Source organism: Octodon degus, unplaced genomic scaffold (genome assembly GCF_000260255.1).
Source record: "Octodon degus isolate 3935 unplaced genomic scaffold, OctDeg1.0 scaffold00016, whole genome shotgun sequence".
Lineage (NCBI taxonomy): Eukaryota > Metazoa > Chordata > Mammalia > Rodentia > Octodontidae > Octodon > Octodon degus.
The window spans coordinates 11,822,130-11,848,730 of record NW_004524592.1 but is presented as its reverse complement, the minus strand read 5'-3'; the positions used below and the strand labels follow the sequence as shown (position 1 = coordinate 11,848,730).

At 41.4% G+C, this 26,601-nt stretch overlaps 1 protein-coding gene across 1 annotated transcript in view; it reads left to right on the top strand.

Annotated features, from left to right (window-relative positions):
* Pard3b (par-3 family cell polarity regulator beta) overlaps nucleotides 1-26,601 on the top strand; it is a 1,028,738-nt gene that overhangs the window by 955,839 nt on the left and 46,298 nt on the right. Inside the window, exon 22 of the mRNA XM_004626728.2 lies at nucleotides 14,323-14,402. Within this exon, the coding sequence (XP_004626785.1) occupies nucleotides 14,323-14,402 (80 nt within the window). The remainder of the gene's footprint in view (nucleotides 1-14,322; nucleotides 14,403-26,601) is intronic.

Sequence of the window (26,601 nt, the reverse complement as noted above, 5' to 3'; positions counted from 1 at the left end):
GCTCAGGACCCTTCTGCTGTGGGTCGTACTTTTCCCATCCAACCCCAAGTACTACACACATGTAGTCCTGGCTTTGCGCCATCTCAGACTGCTCAATCATGTTTTGATAAAGTGCACACTTCACTGCTATTAATCCCTACACATGCTGAATCCTGTTTCTTGACTTCATTCATGACATTAAGACTCCCACATGAGTTGGAGCATTGTGCCCAGTTGCTGTTCAGCTCCTGAAGTAGGCCAGCTAAGTTAAGCTCATGACTTCTCAATGGTCAATTAAAGACCTTCACGCACTTCCTAGTTAGAATTAATGCTGCAATCAGGTGTTCAGTAGGAACTGTGGTGCTCCTTGGGTGCGTCTTACCTACTCTACCTGCCAGGTCTCTCATTTTGAGCCAAATATTCTTACAAGGATCTTAACAATACTTACATTTCTGCAGTCAGGGTACTGGTACTCATAGAGTCTAACAATTTATGAGAATGCACATAGATCATTGCCTAAGTCCTTATGAATATAGTATATGATGAGATACTATTCATTCTGTACATAGGTAGGAACCCTGCAATGAGCATGTTTAAAACCAGGGCAGAGATTTCAAACTTGGGTTTTGAGCCCTCGGGGGTTACTAGAATGCACGGTCCCACCGAGTCCATGGTCAGAGGCTCAGGAGCATCTGTATCCTAGAGCCAGCCTGGCTGACCATGCTGTCCTCTCCTCAGTGCTGGCCAGACATCTCAAAGGTGGAATTGATGTAAGCTGATTATTTTATTTTAACAATGGCTATTAAGAAGCACATGAGAATTGTTTCTGCATTATGTCCTTAATAATATAAGGAGCTGATGAGTCAAGCTTTATTCAGATCATGAACACAGATCCCAAACTTAAGTGAGCCCCTCCTCTAGGTCATCATACAGAACAACTATTTCGTAGTCCAAGTGATGTCACCACATCTCTGTTAGGTGGATTTCACAGAACAGGTCTAGCACACTTTGCTGTGACTCAGGTGATGTTTTTCAAAGCCATCTTGGGCAAAGAAGAATGAAGCTTTGATGTAGCCTTTCACGGCTTCAAAAGCAACTCAGGAACAAAGGAAAGACTCTCAGCAGTGGTCTTCTTGTAAGGAGGCCTTGGTCTCAGTACTCAGATCATTGAGAAGTCCAGGACAGTGTGTCCAGAAATTCCTGCAGCTGCTCATTCGCTGCCCCTTCCCTGGTGCAAGACAGCTAGCACACCACCAGGCTTTGCCCATTTCTTTGCTCATATGAGAAACCTAAGCTGTTTTTTGTTGTTATTGTTGCTGTCTGTGCATTTGCATAAATTTGTATCCTAAACACAGTTCTTAATTTTTCAACAATGTAATAAAGAATAGTGTGAATTGGCAGATGGGAGGTTATGATTTTCAGCTGACCTATCACTTCTGCATACTGGAAAGTTCATTTTTATGCAATTATAGTTCACAGGAGTTGAGCTTAGATTTACATCTGCTCAACTTTTGTTGTTTCTTCTTAAAAATACTTTTACTTTTTCTTGAACTGTTCCCCACACTCATTTTATATACTTTTCTGTGCTTGGTATAAACTCTTTAGTTCAGCATTATTAAAATCAAAGCCCTAAGGTTTAATTGACATAATAACTGTCAACATGATGAGGCTTTGCACATTTTTTGGAGATTAAAAACAATGACAAACCAAATGCAAGCCGGGGTTACAGTAAAGCTGCTAACCATCCCCCCTTCTCACCCAGTGTCATTATTTTGATTAAAAGGTGTCTAGAAGCCATGGTGGTTTGCAGCATGCAAAAATCATTGCAGAAACTTCCTCTGTTAATGGAAATTATTAGAGGATGGAAATGGTACTTGAGCAGCAAGAATGACATTAATTATGCGGAAAGCAGTTGTATTTGGCATTTGGCAAGCATGCTTTATTCTTCAACAATCTTCCATGGCTTTGTGTCTAGCCAGCATTAGAAATGTAAAAGCTTTTTATTTGGCAAAGTTTTCATAGCACTTAGAATTCCAGGATCTAGATAAAAGATAATTTGGAAGGAAATTATGTTGGTGAAATTGAAGAATTTTGTAATGAGTTCTGTGTAGATGAATCAATGCCCAATTAAATGATTATATCAAATCTAACTTTAAATGTTGACTTAAATAATCATATTTTAAAGACATTGAAACTAAAATGATATATGCATCTAATCAGAAGAACATATTACTTAGCCTGATAGAGGAGTAGACTTCTCTGATGAATCCAAGAATTTGACAGGAAGTACCTGTAAAGTAAGATTTAGCTTAGATTTCAATAGCCTAGTTTGTTTTCATAGTTTTCATTCTTATTTGCAAGTTTTCTATTTCTTGGAGTTTTTCCTTTCTTTGGGTATCCTCCTTATCCAGGCTTTCTCTTTGACTTAGCAGTATTTAGTGTTCTGTCTACCTCCTATAGATTTGCTTTTATATCCATGGCTATGCCCTTGTCTGTCTTCCTTTACAACAATGACTACAACACTTAGATCAACATTTACTGCCTCATCTGCTCGATCATTCAGCACTTGCTGAGCCCCTTCGTGTTTATGGCAATAACCTGGGCATGAGAAGAGCTACCAAGAGGAAGGATATGCACCTGTTGCTTCATCCCCGAAGTGCACGTTTAGGATTAATCAATTTGGGGATGGGGTCTAATCTTTGACTATATAAGAGAAAGATAGGATAAAGCTGGCATGTCAGGTTATTGTAGGTTACTAAAGGTCTTGAGTGCCAGACTCAGAAGGAAGTTGAATTTTATTTGCCAGGTAACACAAGATTCCTACATGGTGTGAGTGTGGGTGAATACTTGCTTTGGCTTTTCAAAGTAAGTTTTGACATAAAAGCATCAGTTTTCAGAATGTCCTCTATTAAGTTCTTCCCTTCTCCTCCTCTTGTCTTCATTCATTTTCCTAGAACTTGAACTCCTCAGACAACAGTCAGTCACAACTTGATTTAATTAATATAAATGAAGGGTGCCTATCTGATCACAATGATAATGGTAGAAGGGATCTAATAACTTTGTGAATTAAGCAGGTGCTACATTCCAAGGTAGCCACCAGAACCATAGTAGCTATATCTAGTGTACTCATTAATTCATACCATGGGTAGGTTCCCCTACTAGACTACTATTACATCTGAGCTGATAACAATCTTCTGTTACTCTAAGCAATTATATGTGAAAGGTTCTTAATGATTTTGATGGATAGTCCAGATCCAAGTTTAAATATGAATTCTAAAAATATTTATAGTCTATGTTTTTTTAAGGGATTAAAAAAAGTGTGTAAACAAAAGGCAAATGGTAGGCTCGATAAGGAATAGCCATAGACAGGTCCCATGAGAGTAAAGCTCCCTTAAAAACATTTTGATCATATGCTTTCTCCTACTTAACAAATTTGGGTCAAAAACCTAGCTAATCATTATAAAATCTGATTAATTCATCCTAGCTTTCACTACGGAGACGCTTGAAACTTCTATCTTATTGACCCAATACATCATAACAAACAAAGCCTGATATTCCAGTACTTAAGAATACAGTATATGACAAGGAGCTTTTGTCCCATATAACTCCATGATGCCTATAGCCAGGGGCCTTGTATGAACCAAATTAATAGACCAATAACAATGTTTGAAGGCTAAAAAAAGTATGCAGTACAGGTAGGTTTTTTTATAAAACATAACATTATTAGAAATTACTTTTTGTCCTAGCCCAGGCCTGGTGAGCGTGTGGGACAGCGTCTGGCTACCCTGCACCGGCAGGACCTACTACTGGTCCCAGCCCAGGCGCAGCGTGGGTGAGACCCTCTTCCACCCCTTGGGATGCTCCCCACCACTCCGCAGCACCTCTCCCACCCCACCCGTTGAGTAGGAATTTCTGCCGCGTTCCGGGAACCCCCAGACCCAGTCCTAGCCCAGGCCCGGGACTTAAAGTTCAACATATCAATACCTGATGAAAAATACCTGTTCCATATTATGCCTAAGATGTTTGATATTCAAACAGATAGTGAGGTTCAGCTTAACAGCCTAAGTTGTATGGTAATAACAATAAGCTTGTCTTCTGGATGGTTAACAACCTAAGTTTGCAGACCAAAATTAGAGAAAAAGGAGAGCTGCAAGGAAAGCCAACATTTTGGCCCTAGCCTTCTAAGGTTAATTAAGACTCAGGACATATGAGAACTTGTACTGTAACATCATGTAACTCAGTTGTGTCCCAAATTTTCTGATCAAGGAGGTTACAGTGCCAAAGAGGAAAGTGATCGATGATGTAGAGTGTGCCTAAGGAGAGTCACATGGAGAGAAAACATTCTCTCAATCTTTCCCAAAAAGCACATTGGCCAAGCAATGGCCGTGACTCATCCACATGTCTCACACTGACAAAGCATCTACAATCTGAGGTACAGGATCTCAGGATAAATCCTGAGGGGATTTCACTGACCTTATCAGACCCAACAGCTACAACTTTTATTGCATAGATCTTGCTTTGTCTTGGTCTTAACCATCCAGCAGAAAAGTATAAAAACAAAATATAAGAAGTAAAGCCATGCTGTTATGTTGAGCTATAGGGGACTCAGGTCAACAATTTCTGACATTGTCAGTCAAGCGGGAGACCCAATACTATTATGGGCTACTGAACTCTTTTAGAATATTTTGCTGAGTTTACACACCAATAATATTCAAATAATGGAACTTAACAAAAAACCGTATACAGATGAATGTCCATTTTGTATCTGTGTATTCAAAGTGGTTAGGATAGATATATAGTTATATTCTCTTAATGAATAGAGGGATTTGTTCTAATGGTGTTTGTAAATAGGATATCATGTCCACATCTTGTACAGCAATTAACCACTAGGAAGAATGTATTCAACGTGTTAATTATTGAAACTGTCCTACCAGTTTGGTTTGAAACTGTCTCATTGCTATTTGCTTATCAATAAAATTATGGGAAAAAAAGAAATTACTTTTACTATTAAAAATAAACACATATACATATGTCAACACCTCCACATTTGGGAAATGAATATGCAAGGCTGCTGGAGTGCATGACCATGGCCACATTGGCCAGCGCCACCCACATTCAGGCTGCTTGCATGCGGTTGCGTTGTTACATATTGTACCCAGGCTGCCACAGGTCCACTTGAGCTCATCTGTGGCTCACTTCTCCATTCAGGAACTGAAGCAGCAGCAACATGTTGTGGTCACTGCCAGCCTGGGTGGCAGCATTGCTCTTGAAGCACACAGGTCTCAAGGCACAGCCTGGTTCTCCAAACCCTTGCTTCCTTCTGTGTGAAAGTGAGGCAGAGGGGGAAACGGTAGAACTGATTGTGACTCTCCGTACTGGCTGCAGAGTGTTCCACAGAGCCCCTCACGCCAAGTAACTATAAGTGGAAGTCATCAGGTCTTGCCCACTAACTGAAACAGAAAAGATAAACTTTTTGAAGAGCTGAAGTTGCATTTGCATTGATGTGTTTAGTCTTTATGAATGATTTTTTTTTGGGGGGGGGGCCTGGCTCAGGCTGCCTTAAGGGCAGGTCTGGCAATGCAGGTGGAGGTGGGGATCAAACCGCAGTATCCTGTGCCTGATTGCATTTGCATGAGCAGGCACTTAAACAACTAAGCTAAACAGCAGGCCCACTAGTCTTCATGAATAAATATGTATTTAAACCATGCTAGAGGATTTCATAAATGGAAGTCTCTTGTGCAATTTAGCAGATAAATGTTCTAGTATGAGTTCATCAGCAATAATGTGCAGTTGGGTGTGGTGGCACATGCCTAGAATTCCAGCACTTCAGGAGGCTGAGGCAGGAGGATCACAAGTTTTTTAGCCCACCTGGGCAATTTAACAGCTTATCAAGACTATATCTCAAAAGTAAGAAATATAAAAAGGTTATGAATGTAACGCAGTGTGAAAACCCTTGGTTCAATTCCCAGTGCCTCCATAAAAACAAAAGAAAAGAAAAAAGAATATACATGAACTAGTATATCGTTTAATAGCTATATATGTTAAGTGACAACTTTCTTTTGGGATGGACTAAGAATCCTGAAACAGAACACAAGAAATAAAACAACAAGGAATAAATAGCTAACATCACATACCCAAGCAACAATCTTTTGTTTCTCTGAAAATATGATCTATCTGGAAAATAATCAGTCTTGAAAACTAGAGATCAAAAATGCCAGTCCCAGTCAGCCTGTCCCCGCCTGACATGCCTTACAGAGTAGCCACCGAGCAGGACAATGATGGCAGGTGAGGCAGGGACAGGTTGATGGGGGCTGGCATTTTTCATCTATAGTTTTCAAAACTGATCATTTTCCACTTAGATCTTATTTTCCAGGAAAGTGAGAATTAGAACTAACTTCATTAAAGACATTAGATAGTAGTATCTAATGTCACTGAAATGTCACCAAATTCCTATGAAGTATGCTCATGGAAAATATAGGCGAGGGGACAGATTTTTTTTTAGGGTGTGTTTTTTCCTGATATCTTTTTGCATCTTTGTATCAGACCTAGGTCTTGTCTCAGTGTATGAATTCATATTTTAGCCAGTGTTTCAATATCTCTATTTGTAGGTAGACAGATGGGAGAAAGGAAATGAGACAGAGTCTGGCTCTTTAATTGAAGACAAAGAGCCAGAATTTGCTCTTCAAGCTTATTGGCAAGGCGTGCGCCTGCGCACGTGTGTGCATGTACATGTGTACACGTACACACATATGTATTTGAGAAATGAAGCCAAATTTGTAAAATGGCATTCACAATTATCATTTCTATGGTAACTGTTTCTTAGGCTTTGACACAAACAGGGCTGGCAGGAGATGTCTGATTTTATTTTTGTGAAGACAATCATAACCGCGATAGTAAAAATTACTAAGGTGCAGCAGCCCGGTGTACATTTACTTAGTACTTAAATGGTGCTAGCATAAGATTTCAAGCTTAAATCCCAGTGACTGCTTTATAATTTCATAAAACAGAAATGGATTATAGACCATTTGGCTATCTTTATCATTCAGCTATATAAACCATTAAAACCTAATTTCTGTATATATTAATGAAGTATACTTAGTCAATATAAATGTGGATACAGTACAAGATTACTTTTATGAATGTGTACAAGTTAGAAGAGACTTCAAGAAATTCTGTTTTAACCCTGACATTTTATAAGGGAGGAAAATGCAGGCATAGAAAGTAGTTGAAAGGCTTACTCAAGTTATTTTTAAAATAGTTTATTTGCTGTATTTTCTAAACTAGCAGATGTTCTATGCTCCTCTGTAAGCTCAATACCCAGTTATTTGACAAAATTACTGAAATCAAATTAGAGAAAACAAACACTCCAGAAATAATGGTCTGAATGAGTGTGTGTTCTTTTGCCTCTCTAGATATAATATTTGTAAGGATGTGGCTTGCGCATAAATGTATTTCACACTGCCAAAGAAAAATGATTGAACAACCTATTTGGATCCTTTCTGTTTAGGGTATCACCCTTAGCACCCTCCAAGCTCGTGGCACTTGAGTAGAATATATTAATATGGAAGGCGCTCAAACCAAGTTTGTAACTTTTTAGAACTTTTCATTATATCAGACCTTTAGACATTTTCCGGCCGAACTGACAAGTAGGTAAGAGCAATGGAATTAAAAGAAATTTGAAACACTGCTCAACATTTTCTGTCATAATACCAACTTGAGATGAAAGGCACATTTCCTAAAATAGCAGTTGAAGTTTCACACTTTGCATCTTAATCTTAGGACATGTCTGGCAGCATGAAGCTCATTTTGTAGTAATCACTCTGAGTAAGACCTATTTGTAAATGAGGATGTTATATATAGGTGGATAAGCCATACTGCAGCTTCTCATACAACCTTCCATCACAGCAGCTTTTAAATTTCTTGGGAAAATTGGCTTATAGGGCATAAATTACAACACTGGCAAAAATGTTTCCTAACCTATGAAAGCTGGAAAACATGTTAATTTTGAATTGTTTCCGCTTCTCATCACCAGACATCTGCACAAAACCCTGTGTGATTTATTCTTTTATTTTTAATGAATTGTTTTAAAATGTTTGAAAGGGCGTTATATCTTCCTCTGTCATTAATCTGTAAGTGGGAGAACTAGGGAGAGTGCTTAAACAGCCTCTTTAGGATATTGCTTTATGAAACTGCTGATTCTAGCAATGTCAGGCTAGAAATACTTACTAATTTAAGGAGCCCTGAATGTAAGCAGCAAATGCCTTGCTTTTGTGAAGAAAAGACTAATAGCTTTATTTTAACAAGGCTCTTAACACGCCAGTCAGCAGCAGGCATTGCATGAATGAAATTAGAAATCCCATGAACTAAAAGCACCTTAATTCGCGTTCCTCCCACACTGAGCTCTCCGGAAAGGTTTATCCTAGGTTGTCCCACGCCAGCCAAAGAGAGTCGCCACGCACAAGCCGCACTAAGGCATGAGCTTTTTCAGGTTGTTTTGAGTAAACTCCCAGAAGTTTCACTTCCTGGGCTGTATCAATAAGGGCGAGATTAGCGTGCTCCCATCCAGGCGCATGGCTAGTGTTACACTGTTGAGCAAAAGGCCAGGTTTCTGTTATGGCTTAAGTCAAGATTGTTTCTGTCAGACCTATATTTAGGTCACTGCATTTTTAAAAATCTGCATGATCCCAAGTAAGATAAAGGGCTTAAAAAATTAATTGGATCAAAGCCGCTGACCTTATTTTTTTGTGATGAGGGAAATTACCTAATAAGGAATTCTTCAAGCAGGAACATTTCTGAATCTATTTGAGCAAAGAGCAAAATGGAAAATGAGCTTATAAAGGCTCAAGCCTGGTCTCTCTCCCCTCGTTCCCTTCTCAAGTGGCCTGACTTCCTGAGGACTTAACTAGAACTCCTTATAGTCAACCTCCCTTCAGCCACCCTCTCTCTATGATTTCCTACCATACAGTGACAGCTGTTTGTAAGAACATTTGTCTCCAGCACACTAATCTAAGTTGCTACTATTTCTAATCAGAATATTAAAATCTTATCAAATTAAGGGAGTAGATTGGACAAATTATGATTAATTATGATAAACTAGGACATTATATAGCCATTAAAATCCATGTTTTTAAAATATATCTAATAATCTAAGAAAATATCAATAATAAAGAGATGAAAAAACTTTATATCATTAAAAAGTTGCATATGTTTACAAATGTTAATGGAGGTCATTTTGGACAGTTTTCTACAGTAATTACTTGGGGAAAAAAAGCAGTTTAACCCATTTTTTAAAATCCTTGAACACAAATATAGTCCCATCATTTCCATTAACCGACAATATATCCCCAGAGGAGACTTTTTAAAGTCATCTTTGTGTGTTAGAGTATTTGGCACATTGTCCTACTTAGAAGGCACTAACAGATGTGTATGTACTTGAACATATTAATCCCACTTTGTGAGCATGATGGGTGAAGACAGTACAACCAGTTGTCATTTACTTGTTAGAAAACTATTTGCATCACCATGGGGTCTGACTTTTGCTTCCCATTCATGCACTGAAACCACTCTCAGTAAAGCACCAATCACCATCCCATTACCAATTCCAACATATGTAATTTTGCAGACCTTGTACTGATTACGGTTCAGTTACAGAGAGTTGCATCTGTTTGATCTTGTTTAAGCAGAAAGAAATTTTACACCATAGTAATAGGCCTACAGAATCACAAGGAAAGTTAAAGAAACAAGACCTTGGATAAACTTGTAGCAACAATTTTCCAAGCTGTGCTTCAGAAATGATCTGCCACCACTTCTGTATGGAAATTTCTAAGTTCTAGGTCCACACAGTGCCTAATTACGGGGATGCTCTAAACAGAAAGTCACCTCTGTTGTTGCCAACTCCAAAACCAATATAAACTCTACATCCCACCCCAGAAAAGAGCAATGATGTACCTGCCAAAGGGGCCCGAGGAAACCTAAGCATCCCTTTAGGCCTTCTTGTAAGAATAAACAGTGAAGCATGGCCATTGCTTCAATTCTATTTCTCAGTGTTACAGCCTAACTTAAATTGCAGCCAGGGCATGGACTGTAAGAGAATTCTGGGACGTACACGTTTAGCTTTCCAGGCTCTATAGTTCAGGGTGACACTCTATAAGAAGAGAGGAGAGTTTAGAGTGCACCAACATGTTGTCTACAGGATAGTCTTTGTCTTACTGAAGTTCTTGATTACTTTTTATGTCCTCACTACTTTCTCCTTCATGAAAGTCTTTCTCCCAATTTCTATTACAATATTTATTTTCTCCTGGTTCTTTTCTTAGCCATCTGCCTTTTTTCAGATTTCTTTCTGCGTCCAACTTTCTTTGTCTGCCGCGTGATGATGGTGTTCCTATGGATGCTGTTGGTATTCTTTTCTCCTCACACTGCATGACTTACCTTATGCTGCCTCTACACGCTATAGCTGGGTGTACTTTTCCAAGGTTGCAGCTACCTTCCGTATGCTGAAGGACCCTCCATTCAGCATCTCTGGACCAGATCTCTCTTCTAAATTGCAAACTTTTATTCTCACTTACCAAGACATTCCCATGAAGTCCAAAAATAAGTTCAGTATGTTCAAATAGTCCTTTCTCTTCCACTCCTAAATCTACTCTTCCTTTATTTCTATCTAGATGAATGTTACCAAAGCCAGCAGGTTTCTAACCTCAGACACTCGGGCATTATTCTAGACATCTCTTTCCCTTTAATCTACACTCAATTTTATTGATCCTGCTTCCTTAACATTATTCTGTCACTCTCTTGTCTTCATCTTTCAGAAAAGCCCTTAAAAAAGGACTTATTATTTCTGAGTCATACCGTTGCTAGACTTGCCATACTATGGCATGAAGAATCTTCAAATCTAGAAAACTCCCAGGAGAAAACAGCACCATAGGCACAGAACATAAAAGAAAGAATTGATAAGTTGAACTTCATTAAAATTAAAAGCTTCTCTCCTGCAAAAGACACTATATAGAAAATGAGAAAGCCACAGACTGGGCAAAAATGTTTGCAAAAGACTGATCTGATAAATGATTTATTTATAGTGTACAAATAACTCTTTAAATTCAACAATAACAAATGATGTGTGTGTGTGTGTGTGTGTGTGTGTGTGTGTGTGTGTGGCTGGCTCAGCCCACCCTGGGGGCAGGGCAGGTGCAGCATATATTGCCAGGGATTGAACTGAGGTCCCTGTGCATTTGCCTAAGTTTACCTAAGCAGGCTCTTTAGACTGCTGAGCTCTCTTGCTGGCCCACAAACAGATGATTTGATCAAAATGTATTAAAGACGTTAACAGATACCTCTCCAAGGAAATACAAATGGCAAATAAGCATATGCAAAGCTATTCCACATCTTATGCCCTAGGGGAAAAGTGAACTGAAACAATGAGATAGCACTGTGCACCTATTAGAGTGCCCCAAATCCACAAACCAATAGCACTAAATGCTGCTGAGGGAGTAGAGCCACAGGAACTCTCATTTATCGCTGAGTGGCACATAGCATTTTTGAATGACAGCTGGCAGTATCTTGTCAGCTAAACTCAGCCTAGTCTTACCTTGTGATCCGGCAGTCACACTCCTGGATATTTACCCAAGGTATTGAAAACTGTTGTCCACATGAAAACCTGCACACAAATGTTCATAGCAGCTTTATTCCTAATTGGCAACATTTGGAAGTAATCAAGTCGTATTGCAGTAGATGAGTGGATAATCAGCACTACTCCTCTGAAATGGAATATTATTTGGTACTAAAGAGAAGTTAGCTATGAAACCAGGAAAAGACATGGAAGAAATTGAAATGTGTGTGACTGGGAGCAATAAGCCAACCCGAAAAGCCTGCATAATGTGTAGCTCCAGATTTGTGACATTTTGGGAGTGAAAATTATGAGAACAATGAAAAGATGAGTGGCTTCCTGGAGTGGGCAGGAAAAGGAGAGAAGGCAGAGTTCTGAGGGTTTTCAGGGCAGTGAAACTTGTCTCAGTGGTACGTAATGGTAGACACTTGCCATGATCTATTTGTCCAGATGCTCAGAACACACAACCCCAAGAGACAATACGAGCATAAACCATTGATGCTGAGTGATTCTGGAGTGTCAGAGTGGGTCCATCAGCTGTACCACCTGCACTGCTTCCCTGGGAATGCTGCTCATGGGGGTGGCACTGCAGAGGGAGAGGTAAGGGTTCTGGAAAGTCTGTCTCTGCCTTCTGTTTTCTTGTGAACTTGAAACTGCTCTAAAACACAGGAAGAGCCATCGGTATCATGCTAGCAGCACTGGATTATTAGTTAATGGCATCCTTTTCTTCTTAGTCAGTTTCTGACCTTACCAAAATCGTGAAGCCCCATGAAACCACAGTGCCTTTTTCTACAGCTTCATGTTGTTTCACTGTTGTTCTTCCTGCTTAGAAGTCTCCTTCCTGTTACTCTTTCATCTTTCTCCACCAGAACAACTCCTCATTGATATTCAAGTTTCAGATGAAGTGTCAGCACCCCTATGAAGCTATCTTCAACTCCCCGGGTGTGCCTGCTCCTCAGACTTCCCCTGGCATGGTGATCACACTGTAGCATAATTGTTCACCACCTGTCTCCCCAAGCACAGAGCTAGACTTCTTCATCACCTGAAATCCAGCGGCATTAGGATACAGTAGGTGGCATTGGGATGCAGTAGGTGCTCAGTAATAATAATCAAATAATTGCATTAATGATGTATTGATAGTAAAAGAAAAGCACGCAAATTTTACAGTTGGTGAGGATCAGAATAATTTTTCATGTGCAGTCATGACACCCACCACTTAAAACTGGGCCAAAGCTCTGATTCCTCCATGAAGTTTCTCTTTATACCTACAGCAGCGACAGAGCAGCTTTTAGAGACCATGTACCCAAACTACAATCCAGAAGTAACTTACATATTACAAAATGCCAACACTGCCCCTATGTGCACGGTTATCCAGTGCTCAGCTGATGAATGATGCTGGGGTGACAGCTCAGTGCAGGCAGAGAGGGGGCTGCATGCCCACTCTGGCACACATGCCATCAGTTCCCACCACTGACCTACAGGCTCCATGTGTGCTACTGTTGTAGCATCGTGGTAGTGTTCAGACAGTGTTGGGTATCATTCTTGATTTTGCTCTTAATGTTTGGTTTTCTTCCAACAAAACAGAAGGTTTCTCAAGGATGAGCATTATTTGGTATCCCACTGTAAGTCCACTAAACTGGTTAGGAGCTCACAGGAACAGCATCCCTTCTTCAGGTACCAGGTTCTAAGCCACCTTGGGAGGCCAGCAGCAGTGCTGAAAATGAAAGCTACAAGGCTACAAGAAAAAGTTGAGTGTCTAAGCCATATTTGAGCAGAGCATTTTCCACTGTCTACCTTTAATAATCTTTAGTATAGTACTGGTCTCCACATGACTTTGTCTGACATAAGAGGACATTTCCAAATAAAGCAAAACTTTAGATAGGAGTGGCCAAGGATAGTGCTTCTGTCGTTCTCTTCTGTTGCTTTGCTTTTTGTGCAACCCTCACCTGTCCATCACCATCATTGTCTCTTGTCTTTGGTTAAAAGGTCAGTGGTCTAAATTAAGGTTTGTATCCTAATGCAGAAAATTTCAGTGTGTCTACCTTACTTGCTTTGAGAGTAGGCTGCTCACTGCATCTATACACATGCCCATAGGGAGGAAGCCAGGTGAAGTACAGGGTGGTCAGGAAGGGCTCTGCAGGTGCTATGCAGTAGGTAACTTGTTCCTACCCATCCCTGCCAGTGAAGAAAGGGTCACAGAAAAGATGCTTTTAGAAACAGGGTCCTTGACACAGTCAAGAAAGACCTCTGATGATGAGATGACTAAGTGGAATATGATATCCTAGGTGGGGACAGAAAATAAGTAAATGCTGAATAAACAATGGACTTCAACTAAGAGTAATATATCCTATTGATTATTAACTGTAAAGAATGTACCGTAAATGTAAGACAGTAGCAGGAGGAAAACTGGGTACAGAGAGCTCTGTGTGTTATCCACTCAAATTTTCTGTAATCCTAAAGGTGTCCTAAAAACTAAACTACCTCTGAAAAAGTAGAAGAGGCATGGATACAGGAAGGATGCAAGTGGACAGTGACCATTTTTGAAAGAAGTGACTTTATTGCTAATGCTCTGTTTGGGGCACAATCATCAATTCCTATAGCGATGCTGAGCTCTTGCCTGCTTTTCCATGGTTGATTTTTGGCAGGCGGCTGCAGCTTTGTGCACTGATTAGAATTTTTAGCTGCATTGACAGTAACTGGGATGTATAATGGATCTTCATCTCTAATTACTTTTCTCTCCACAGGTGTCTGGAAAGAGTCCAGATGGGAATGCACACAACCTCCGCTTTGAGGGGATGGAGAGACAGTACGCATCCTTACCCAGGTAGAGCATAGAGGGGCCTCCCATCACCAGAACACCCACAAATGAAGTCTTTAGAGGTGTCCGCATGAAACAGAAATCTGGTTTTGAAATAGGGAACATGTTATAATTTTGCCTCACTGCCGTCTGCTGCAGCCTCTGTGCCATCTTCACAACTGTGCTAATAATTGAAACACTTGTGGGTTATTTTTTAAGGGTAGAAAATAGTATATCATTGCAATTGAACATGTCAGCAAGAATATTGGATACCAAATGGAAATCCTAAGCCATTGCTATAAAAACGGTATTGAACATCTTGCGCCAAGCTTAGAGACAATAAAATAGTAAATCCTGCGTCCTAGGAGTTACCCATGAGGGAGGGCAGGCCAATCTTAACCTTGGTGCTTTGTGTGGGTGTGACAGAGTAAAAAATATGAAGCTGGGAAGGTGTTTCTTTTTGCTTGATTTAGAATCTGACTGCCTCCTCAAGGCAATGAGTGAATAGTGCTGAGAGACACAGACAGCGGGGGAAGGAACAAATGTGTGAGAAAAGTTCACTTGGCAACAGTGACCTAACATGATCCACTTATGCGGTAACTAGACACCCCTGAAAATGAGATGCAGTTCTCAAAGGTTGGTGCTTTTATCTATGAGATAAAGAGTAACGTTAGTCCACTATCTGGAGCACGTGACAAAGAGGAAACCTTTCCAAGATGACTTACCATCCAGCTACCATGGGAACTAGACAAGTTGAGAGGGTGAGAATTAGTGAGTTTAAAAGAGAAACAAAGAAAGGTTAAGGCCAGCTACAAAATGGCAGTGTTTCAAAATGTCACCTTGGAAAGAGGTGCTGGAAGCATCTCCAAGTAGACCTGCATTGTTATCAAAGCTGAGCTGCTAAGTGCTGCCTCGAGAGAGAGAGTTCCTGTTCCTAGCTGCCTGTTGGCTATACTTCTGCACATGACTAGAAAAAAGGAACATCCTAAACATTACGTCAGGCATGGCCTAAGTGACCATCTGCTCTTACAAGGAATGTGTTGATTTTTAAATGTCATAAAATCTCAAATCTGGCAGAGAACCAATTTTTAACACTGATTAGGCAGGATACCCCAAACACAATCTTTTAAAAGCTGCTAAACACTGTATTTATTTTCCTGTATTCCTTTGTTTTTTAATGCTGTCTCATAGTGGATTTTTTTCTCATCCATTTTTTTCTTCCATTCATATTTTGTCTCTGTCCTTTTATTTTGCTTTTTTAAAAAATGGAAGTCATTTCCAAGATTCATGGTAAGTGTAAGTCTTCCGGCTTTCATTGTTGAAGTGTGTGCAAATTATGGTTAGGACAGATGGAAAGTCATAGGTTCTTATGAGAAGGGAAAACAGGAAAACTGGAAACAGTTTAATCCCTTCTTAGATAACTTGTACTATGAGTGCAGAGATGGATATTTTAAATTCAAATCAAAAGCACAGATGTAACATTTAAACTTTCATAAATCTGACGCATTTATTCATTTCATATGTATCTAGTGATCACCTACTATGTGTCAAGGGTGGGAGAGTGAAAATTGAAGATGAAGTGCCAATCTATCCTCAGGACTCAACTGTTTAGAAAGGAGGCAAAGAATCAGCCTTTTATGATAATGCTTACAGTAGTAATTGTTAATATGAAGCCCTCTGAATTTCCAAGTCCTATTTATTTTCACTAATTAGCCCTGAAATGCCCAATCATGGCTGACTCTAAACAACTGTTTCAGGAGTAAACACTGCAGAAGGGGTTTTCTGACAAAGGCAGAATGTTAATTAATGCCATTTGTGGCTCCGGAGCAGTCATCCTGTGGAGGAATTGACAAAATCCTGCCAGCCCCAAGAATGTAACTGTGGCTCAAAAGGAAGCATCTCCAGCCGAAAATAATTCCTGGCGACAGGTGCATTTGTCCATAATCACAGTGGCAGCAGTGAGTAATTTCACGTGCAGACTGTTGTAGCTACCTGGCAACAGGAAACTGCCATGATGGAGAATAAATAGGGTTCAGACAAAGGCAGGGAGGTCCCTGGCATTTGTTCTTTGGTGGGGAGGTTCAAACCTCAATTTCTATCGCATACTCTAAAGAGAAGACTCAAAGTCCCCTGGCAGGCATTATGTCCAGTTCATGGACCTAGATTTGCCCCAAGGAGTGCAGGATGTGGATGTGAGACACACGGCCACCTTCTGATAAGGTGTGCAGATGTGGCTCTGTGTCCTTCATACGGACCCTGGTCCTCCCCTCTCTAAGAGATTTTACTGTCCTCTTTCTTGAACCACACCAGCCCACTTCTGTCTCTGCCAAGAGGGAGGTGAACACAGCTCCATAGGCACCAGATCCTTCTTTGTCACAGAGCAAGAAGCTTTGAAATATTTATGGAGTTAAATTTTTTATTAAAAATAGAAATAATTCTATCAGAAGTCAGTGGCCACCCTTGTAAGGGACTTCATGTGCTGGTTTGGTTCCTGTGTTTGTAGAGGGGAGTCACAGGAATTTTAAGAGAAGCTCAACAATACTGATTTATATGCCAGATTTGGAGAATTGCCCCACAGTGCCTAGGGGAGGGGAAGCCCCAGTCAAAGGGCATCCTCCTAAGCTTTCATGGAACTCTGTCATCTTTAAAGCAGGTCCAGACAGCTGCTGCCAAGCTAAATGACACCACACAAAATAGAGCCAAGAGAGAGCCCTGGCCAGGCAGGGAGAAGACAGTCCCTTGCACTTGGTAGTTAAAAGGTTGCCTGGGGCTAAGGGCTAAGCGATGTTAAACGTTATTGTTAAGCAATGTTAAATCTTCTGCCTCCAAAGAAAAATGACTTTATTTCTTTTCTCCTGAGGGTGCTGTTTTGGAAAGCAGAGTGTGGTTGTAATACAGCCTCATTAGTGAACACCAGGGCTTTGCTGCACCACAAGTCTTACCAGCCTGCGCAGTCCGCTGCTTTCTTTGGTAGCAAACAGAATCAAAGTCCCCTTCCTCTTGCCTGACAAGTCATTACTCACGCCAGGTGAGTGGAGAAGCGGCTGTTTCCTATGTGCCTATCCCATGTGGCTCTCAAAGCATGGATTTTGCAAATGGCTTCTTTTTTATTCCATTCCCCCAGGCCCTTTTAATTCTCCCAGGCCCTCATTTCGATTTTCCAGGCCTCCTCCTGGTCCTCTCTTCAGCAAGGCCTAACCATTCACTTCCTCACACCCACCCCCACCACTCCCACCTGACCCATTCCTGGCCCCAGGGCTCCCATGATCCCCTCCCTACAGATGGTTTTGGCTGCACTTAAAGTTGCACTTCCGGGTTTGTAGTCAAGCGTGGGGTCCTGAGGACACAGTAAGGCAACAGTGACTCATTGGTGGTCCTGTGTGCAGGGACAGCAAGGCTGGCTGGGAAGATCATAAAAGTCCACTCATTGGTCCCACTACATAATTCACATTAGGCCATGCCAGTTGGGCCCCTGCTGCTGGCCAGCATTCCCAGGAGCCCTGTTTGTGATTTTCCTGACCCTCCTTGGTGGCCATTCTGACCCTTTTCCAGTCCTGTGAAGTTCTGTGAAGATGACTAAGCTCCCCAGCCCAGTCTCTGGAGATGACCTCATTTCCCTTCCTTTATGGCCTGGAGGTTTTTGACATTAGTACTGGCCTCTGCTCCCTGCAGCTCTGCCTGCAGTGACTTCACTAATACACACTTCCCAGGGGACCGCAGTGAGAGCCATGAGTGTAGGCCCAGCTCCATCACTTACCACCTCCAAGGCCTTTGCCAGTGATCCAATTGCCCTGGGCTCTGCTTTCTAATCTGCAAATTGGGGCTGACATTAGAACCATGAAATACACTATGTTTACTTGGTGTGTAGAAAAGATGTTCTTTTCTGCAGTGAGGTAAACTGCATACCTGAACTCATCCTCGCTGGCTTCTTGGGGCCCTGCTACCCACAGCTACTGCTTTCTGGCTGCATCTTGAAGCCCCCCACCTTGCCTTGCTCCCCCTGGTTGCTATTTTAAATCTGTTGGCCTAGCTGTGCAGCTTGCCAAGGGTCCTGTGGAAGAGGAGAGGGGGAACACCAGCATAAAGATGTGCTGGGAACACTCACTGAAGCCAGAGGACTGGCTGACTGTGGAGGAAGACCTCTGCCCCAGTCCAGGTGATGGAGCAAAAGAGCACAGAGCAGCTAATGCGATCTGCATAAGTAAGCTTTGCTAAGAGCATGCATGGAGACAGCAGTTGTCATAGATAGGAAGGCCACGTAAGGGATACAGGATGCTGACTTGGCTTTAGGCCAGAGGCCAGGGCCCCTGTCCAACAAGACCTAGGTGCAGGGCTCGGACTAGATCCAGAGTGTATGACTGAGCAAATGCTCTAGCAGACATAGTGCCAGAGCGTAGTTGTCACCAGTGGGAAGAGCCCCAGAGAGATGGCCTAGGTCCCCTTCCTGCCCAGAACATGAAAATGCTGAACACACAGCTCCAACCCACACCACTGAACAGGCTGAGGTGGTTGAACTGACCCTCAGATTCACTCTGATTCTCAGAGGAAAAAAAAAAATCTTTCCTGAATCCTCCCATCTCCTTCAGTGCCCATATTTCTTAGGAAAAGCAGCCTCAGAAATCTGTTTGGCAATTTTCTAGTACCTCTAAAAATATCTTAAATTAGGATATACAACTTCATGGACCTTTTCTACCTCATTATATTATAAACCTCTTAAAGTAAGGGGCCTTACATTATACTCATCACTTTATATCTATTATGATAACCTAACATAGGTTTCTAATGCATTGATATGCAAATGAACATAGATTTGCTTTTATGCAAGTAATTTCTGGGAAATAAACCCTCCTAAGCTTTCTTGACAGTCTACTTTAGGGCACTGTTTTCCAATATAAGTAACGACTTTTCCACAAGGATGTCTCTTTTCCCGGTATTAATTCCAGACCTCTAAACAGTTACCCCTTTCTGAGCATTTATGCCCCTATGTACTTTGCATCTCCTATGCTCACAGCAACCCTATGGCTCAGTAGCAACCCTGTTAGAATTATTATTTCATAAGCAAGGGGACAGGCCCAAAGAGATTAAAAGCTCAGCAGGTAGAAAGTGGCCAAACTGGGACTTGAACCCAGGCAGTCTGGCTGTGAGTCTGTTCATTGAATTGCTGCAACCAAGAGTCAGATGCATACTCTACAACTCTCATACTCCCTTACATTACTTGCTCCGCCGTTTGTGTTTCTCATTAAACTGTAAGTGCCTTTGAGGACAGGGACCATGTCTTATTCATCTTTGTGTATGACACAGAACACTACTAATATGCAAGTTAAGTAATGACTTTCAACCATCTCTATAAAATCAATTCTTTTTTCCTTCCCTTGAGCCTTTTATTTGAAATATGAATAGTTTAATGTGTAATTGCTAGATGAGCATTAAGCAATATACTATGCCTACCAAAAAGAGGCTCCTGTTTTGTTAGAACACTCCTGAGAGTTGAAAAAGCAGTGTCTGCAAATTGGTACTTTGGTTCTTCAAGATTAAGAACAATATCTACCTATAAGTAGAAGATCACAGTAAGTCTTCTGACAGAACACTGCACAAACACTGTAGTGGAAAAAATGAACCCATTTCCTGAGGATTACATGGGACACAGCCTGGCTCAGGACATAGTTGGCTTCCAGGCCGGATGTTGCTCTCACCCTTATTATATAAGCTACTTGGGAGAAAAATGCATCTCTCTGAACATTTCAAGCTGCCTTCAACTGACTATGTAATGAGAAGCAACATACTAGAGCTGATTTTGGATAGAAAGAACAACTTTAGAAGACGCAAACAGCTTATGCTTGCTTCCTAGGAACCCAAAATAAATTAGCTTTCTATAAATGTGTTCCCAGTGTTTTTGTAGTGGGTATGACTGTGTTCAGATCAGAAGAACACACCATAAGAGCATACTTCCGCTGTAACGTTCCAGTTAGTTTGTTTTGCTGGTTTCAGCTTTCTTGCCTGCATATCCCTTTGCCCATCCTCAGGAATGGGCCAATCCCAAAGGTGCCGCTGACTTTGAAACTTGCAATCTGCCTACCCTCAACTGCATTCTATTGTTTCCAAAAGTGTTGTTGTCTGGGCAGGCTCTATGTTCTTTTCTGTCATTTCCTTTGCTGCTGAAAGATAGTCCCCTTTTCGGATTTCTCTTCTGTTCTTCTCCAGTTAACTTCTGCTCTGCTCACTGCTATTGAACTTTCCTTTGCCGACTTTGGAGTGTCCTACTGCACTTACTAAGCAATGTCGACATTCAAATTCTGCAGAGATATCTAGCAATGCCACAGTACTGGTCTTTGGCTGATCCTAATGCAGATAATAAACCAATGAGTTCAATGAAATCTTGAGCAATAGGAACTGAATGTGCAGTCTAAGTATGTGTCTGGTAGTGAATTGGTTTAGCCATCTGGGTCTGTAAAAGTTTAACTCTCTGTTTTGCCCTAGTTCTCTCTGCTACAAGCCAGTTGGTCACATCAATGTTTCTTAAGAACACATGGACTGTCATTACCTGCAGAAATGGCTACTAGGAAGACATTATACTAGAGTTGGAGGCCATTTCAGCTCCAAGAAATATTTCCTCACATGCCTCTTAGAAGACCTCTCGCATTTCATCCAAGTCCTATCAAGCTCTCTGACCTCTCTCCCATAGTTCAGCTTTCTCTGATTGGCTTTCTGCACTGTGAGGAGCCTGAGGACCCAGGGTTGAGACCACTGCCCTGCTTTTGCAAGAATGCTGAGATGAGCTAAAGAACTTGTATAGTCAAATCTTCCATGTTCACATAGGAGAGGGCAGAGTGCCTTCTCAGAATCAGTGAAGCACCTTTACCCACCAGGTTAAACTTTCTTATCCTGTCCCCTCAGGCTCCCTCTGTTGAAAATCTGGTCTCTTGCTTCCGAGTCAGCTGGCTTGACTGGCCCTGGCACCTCAGCTTTAATGCTGAGGATAGGATGATGAATTAGCAGCGATTTAATTCTTTGAGATAAAGATGTCTCCAATGTCAACTCAAACTTCCTGAAAATGCAAAAAGCTTTAGCATGTAATATCACTTTAAGATGCCAAACAGCTGAGATCAGGGGGTTAATGTTACTGCCATATCATTTTTATGTCACTTAGTTCCTCAGATAAAAGTCCATTTTAATCAAACTTTTCATCATTTCCTCACAGCCAATATATCCTTGATGCCAGTTAGAATATTTGATATTAATTATTCAGTCGAAGGCCTCCATTATGAGTTTAGTTAGAATATTAGTGATTTAAAACATGTTAAGACCCATTACAGCATGATGTCCCCAAAGTAGTTTTTATGGAATCTTGATGCGTGACATATATTAAATATATAGATTTTTTTTTTTTTTACTTTTTCTCTCCTCTTCCCTGGAAAATTCTGGACTGTTGCATATTTGTTGGCTGAGACTCTTTTTGGAGGAAGAGTATGTGCCTGCCATTTCAACAGAGCCAGATCCGGCACTACCTTGGCCTTGAACCATGTTACGCTTAGGAAGTTGGTCTCCATGTTTTCCCTCCTGCCACACAGTTAAAGGCATTCCAGCATTTACTTCCCACTTTGCCAGCCAGAAGAAAAAAAGTTGTTTTGTGCCTAGGCATCTGCGTAATTCAGAGTGTTGCTCTCAGTTCTTGTGTTCTTTGGTAGCTCTCGATGTTTTCCTATTTTATTGCCATCTCGCCATCTGCCTCCAAAGCTCATTGCCCTGGCTTAGAGTGGCAAGCTTCTCAAAACTGCTGCACTTCTTGGCACAGCGTGCACGCTCATCCTGCACCACCTCCCTTGTCTTTTACACATGCCCAGCCCTTGGCGCCTGCCCTTTACCTAAGCTCCTAGCATGCTGTATGGTATCCTGCAGGCAGCTTGGAAATCCATTATAAAATCTGATTTGCATATTTGTGATGCCATGTTTTACAGTTATTTGCAAAGACATTACAGCATTAACACATATTGGCTAAAAGATCATTGTCTCGTCAAATGTATAATCCCATGATATTATTTAAAAGGAATAATTAGCAGTAAAATAATTAATGGGAAAAGTTAACAGTAAAATTATTTTACCGTTTTGTATACCAAGATCTGCTTAAAATTATTTCAGTGACATGATGTTTCTTCCTAACCTATCAGATAAGATAGTCAGTTCTATCTTAAAGGAACGTCAAGTTATGACCAATAAGAGCAAAGGAAGGGAGCCGTAAGGTGCACCGAGTATAGCGTGGCTACATGCTTCACCTGCTTGATTCATTTTAGCCTCCAGTGGGCAAGCAATCAGCATGATACTTTTGTAATTAAAAAAAAAAATTACTCTGCAAAGTGAATTCAATCCTAGATAGCTATTCCAAGACCTTTTTAATTTCATTGTGTACCACTAACACTGACAAGGAATGGTTACCCATAACATTTCATCCTGACTAGCCTATGTTTATAGGATGAAAGGTATGTTAGGCCACATCAAAATGCATCTGTGGACTGGGAGTATCGCTCAGTGGTGGAGGGTTTGCCTCACACGTTCAAAATCACAGGGCTCGATCCCTAGCATTACCCCAAGATGCATGCATATTCATCACGAGCATCCTTTAGTATTCAAGAAACACAGAAAATTTTCAAATCTTCAGGTTATGAAAAAGAAATCAGGGGCTGGTGAGATGGCTCAGTGGTCTAAAGCACCTACTTAGAACAAGCTTAGCAAAGCCCAGGGACCACGGTTCAATCCCCCAGCACCACATGCCAGCCAGCCTTGCCCCCTGGTGGGCTGAGCTGGCCACACACACACACACACACACACACACACACATAAATAAATAAATAAATAAAATTTAAAAAAAATAAAAATAAAAACATTTAAAAAAAAAAGAAAAAAGAAATCAGGGCTGGGGAGATGGCTCAGTAGGATAAGTGCTTGACTGACAAACGCAAGGATCTGAGTTCAATCCCCGGTTCCACAAAAAAAAAAAAGAAAAGAAAAGAAAGCAAATAATAATAAAAAGAAAAAGAAATCAAACACAGGGGGCCTGCCCCTTAGCTCAGGTCTTTAAGTGGCTGCTTCAACAAAGCAGTCAGGCTCAGGTTGCTGTGATTCTATCCCCACAACTCAAGCCAGCCAAACCTGCCCTGAAGGCATTCAGAGCAAAAAAAAAAGAAAGAAAAGAAAAAGAAATCAAACACAAAACAAATAGTATGGAATTCCTAGAAAAACACTTTTGAATTGCATTGTTTTTATTTTTATTTTTTAATTTGTATTTTTATTATTTTGCACAGGGTCTCACTACACAGCTTGGACTCCTAGTGATCCTCCTGTTTTCAGCCTTCCCAGTGTTAGGATAATAGGCATGCACCACCATGCCTAGACTCGGGCACTGGCTCAGTAATCCCATGTGGTGCCAAGGATCGAACCCCGGCCTCTGCGCTTACCTAAGCAAGCACTTAGTCCACTGAGCTATCTCCCTGGCCCTTGCATTGTTTTATTTGTATATCACTATTGGGAACTTTCCCACAGTAGACAAGATGGCCACATTTTCCTTACATGGCTACTTGGTTCCAACTGGGAACAGATGTAGAGATACAGTGGCATGGCTCAGCTGTGCACGCACAACCCCCATGCACCCATGTGCCGGAGCAGGTCCTGGCCTCCAAGTTGTACCACTCTTCCACAGAAATACTTGGTCTGGGGCAGGGGAAAGGAGTTGATATTTGTGAAGGGTTTATCACACTCTGAGAACTCTAATGGGTATGGTTAAGGCGTCACTTCATGTATTACTTGTGACAATCCTGAAACTAATTATTATCTATTTTCTTGATGAAAAAACTGAGCCTCAGATACATCCTGGTGTGGTCAAGATTGTACACAAAATCAGTGGCAGATTTTAGATTCTGTCCAGTTCTTTTCTGTCTCTGACACCTCTGGAATTCCTACTACTGCAGGTACCATGTCTGTCAGGCTGGCTGCAGACAGGGGAGAGGGAAGCATGCCATGTCAGGCCTACACTGAGCCCTGTCTGTCCTGTCATAAACCACTGCAGTCTGCAGCTTATGGGCATTAAAAGGAACAACCTGCAGTAGGCATTCAGAATCATGAACAGCAACTGCGAACCCCAGAGCCACCTTGGCATATTTAAATACCTCCTTGCAGCTGAAATATCTTTAAAACAGTGAAATTTTTTACAAAAAGAAAAGAAAAAACTGCCTCTGTGTTGTTAGAGGATTTAAAAATATATACCAGTTCATTCCACTCCCGTGATTTTCATAGCCAGGAAAGAGTTGTTAGTGTTTTCTTGGTATAGTGCTGGCAGATCCGTAGGGCACATGACTGAGAAGCAAATGCCAGAAAGCGGTGGAAAGATTGTTTTAACTGACTCTGCTGCTCCAAGTCCAGAGAAGAGGGCTTTGGCAGTCCATTACCGTGGTGCTGCCACATGAGCCCATCTGTGCCCTGGATCTCATGTGACATAGGCCCCATGACCTTAGTTACCAAGCCAAGGACACCTTGGTCCAGCTCAATTATTTCCAGCAAATACAAACATTTGTGGCATAAATATGAAGAGGGTTGGTAGACAAGGAGCAGCTTCCAGAATGTGTCTGCTCGTATTTTTTTTTTTTTTAAGTGGAACCGGGGATTGAACTCAGGCCCTTGCGCTTGCCAGGCAAGTGCTTATTCTACTGAGCTATTGCCCTGGCCCCCTCTGCTCATATTGCAAGCCCTCAGTTATGCCTAGATAGAAGTGGTTGAGGTTTGTCCCAAAGGAGGGTTGTCCCACTCCACCATCAGCAAACTGACTGTTGTGGTTGAACGTGGAATGACATACTAAAAGGTTGGAAGGCTGGCACTTCTCATTGGCCATTCCCCATGGGCAGTATGCTTAGAGGCATCATTAGTCCCCTTCAAATTTGGCCACTGCTTGCAAGGGAAGACAGGGTGGTGACTGCTCAGATAAGGTTTCTGCCCTCTAATTGCTTACATTGTAACAGAGGCAAATGCAGACCCATTTCCAGAAATGATAGCGTCTGACAGCCTGGTTTTTACAAGTACTGGAAAGAACTGTAATTGTAGCAGGAGTTTAAAATGGAAAATAAGCACATTGAGCTATTTTGGGAAGGAATTTGCCACAGTGAAGTTCTTTTCCTGGAAACAATCATATACAATCAAGATGGAGTTTGAGTTAGGCTTCTTGGTCATTTTCCATTGATATGTTGGTACTTTTCACAATTTATGCTCACTCGACTGGACTATATAACACCACTTTCAAGTTTCTTCCAACATTAAAATCTGGTCCATATATAAGATGGAACTTCCAGCTAATGTGTTACATGAGTATTTTCCGGATGTGCTGCCTGTACCGTGGCCAAGATAATGTGATGACTGCCTGCTGTGGGTTGGTTACAGACAAGCCAGTTGTGTTACCTCTATGTCGGCAGCTGGAATTCCTCAGTTTGTCCTTCTGCTCACTCCTTTCATTTCTAATTCTAAAAAGTCAGATGGAGTTATCTGTGTGACTCTGTTAATCTAACTACATGCACTAGGATCACTGTCTACCCTTCCTTACTCCATCACTCAGCAACTATTTGCTGACTACCTACTAAGTTCAATTCACTCTACATGCCCTGAGGTACAAGGATAAGCTTACAAAGACACAGCTCCTGCCTTCTAGAGTTTATAATCTTGGGGGCACAGATAGCAATTATGTGTCTTAACTATTTTTCTCATTGCAGAGACAAATACCCCATAGGCAAAGTTAAAGGAGGAAAGGCTTGTTTAGCTTACAGTTTGTAGAGTTTTCAGTCCATAACTGAGTGACTTCAAGACAGGGTAGCATGGCAGAGGGGACCACAGAGGAGACACAGTTCACAGTAGGCAGAAGGCAGCAAAAGCAGCAAGCATCAAGAAATAAGCAGCAATCACAGCATCCCTATCTTCTGTCCCTAATATTCTATCCAGGTTACCCACTCTATGGTAACATTCAAACTCTGGGTTGGGCACCCATAATCTTAACATTGCACCATGAATCAATCCCAGCATCACATCCTTAATCCTAGCATCACACATCCAGCCTAGATCCAGCCACCTCCAAAAAGCTCTACCTATAACAACATGAGGGTTTAGGGGTACATGTAGACACAAGCCATAACCTTATGCAACCACAAATAAGACATACATTACAACTCTGCTACAGAAAAGGAAAGGTAACTGATTC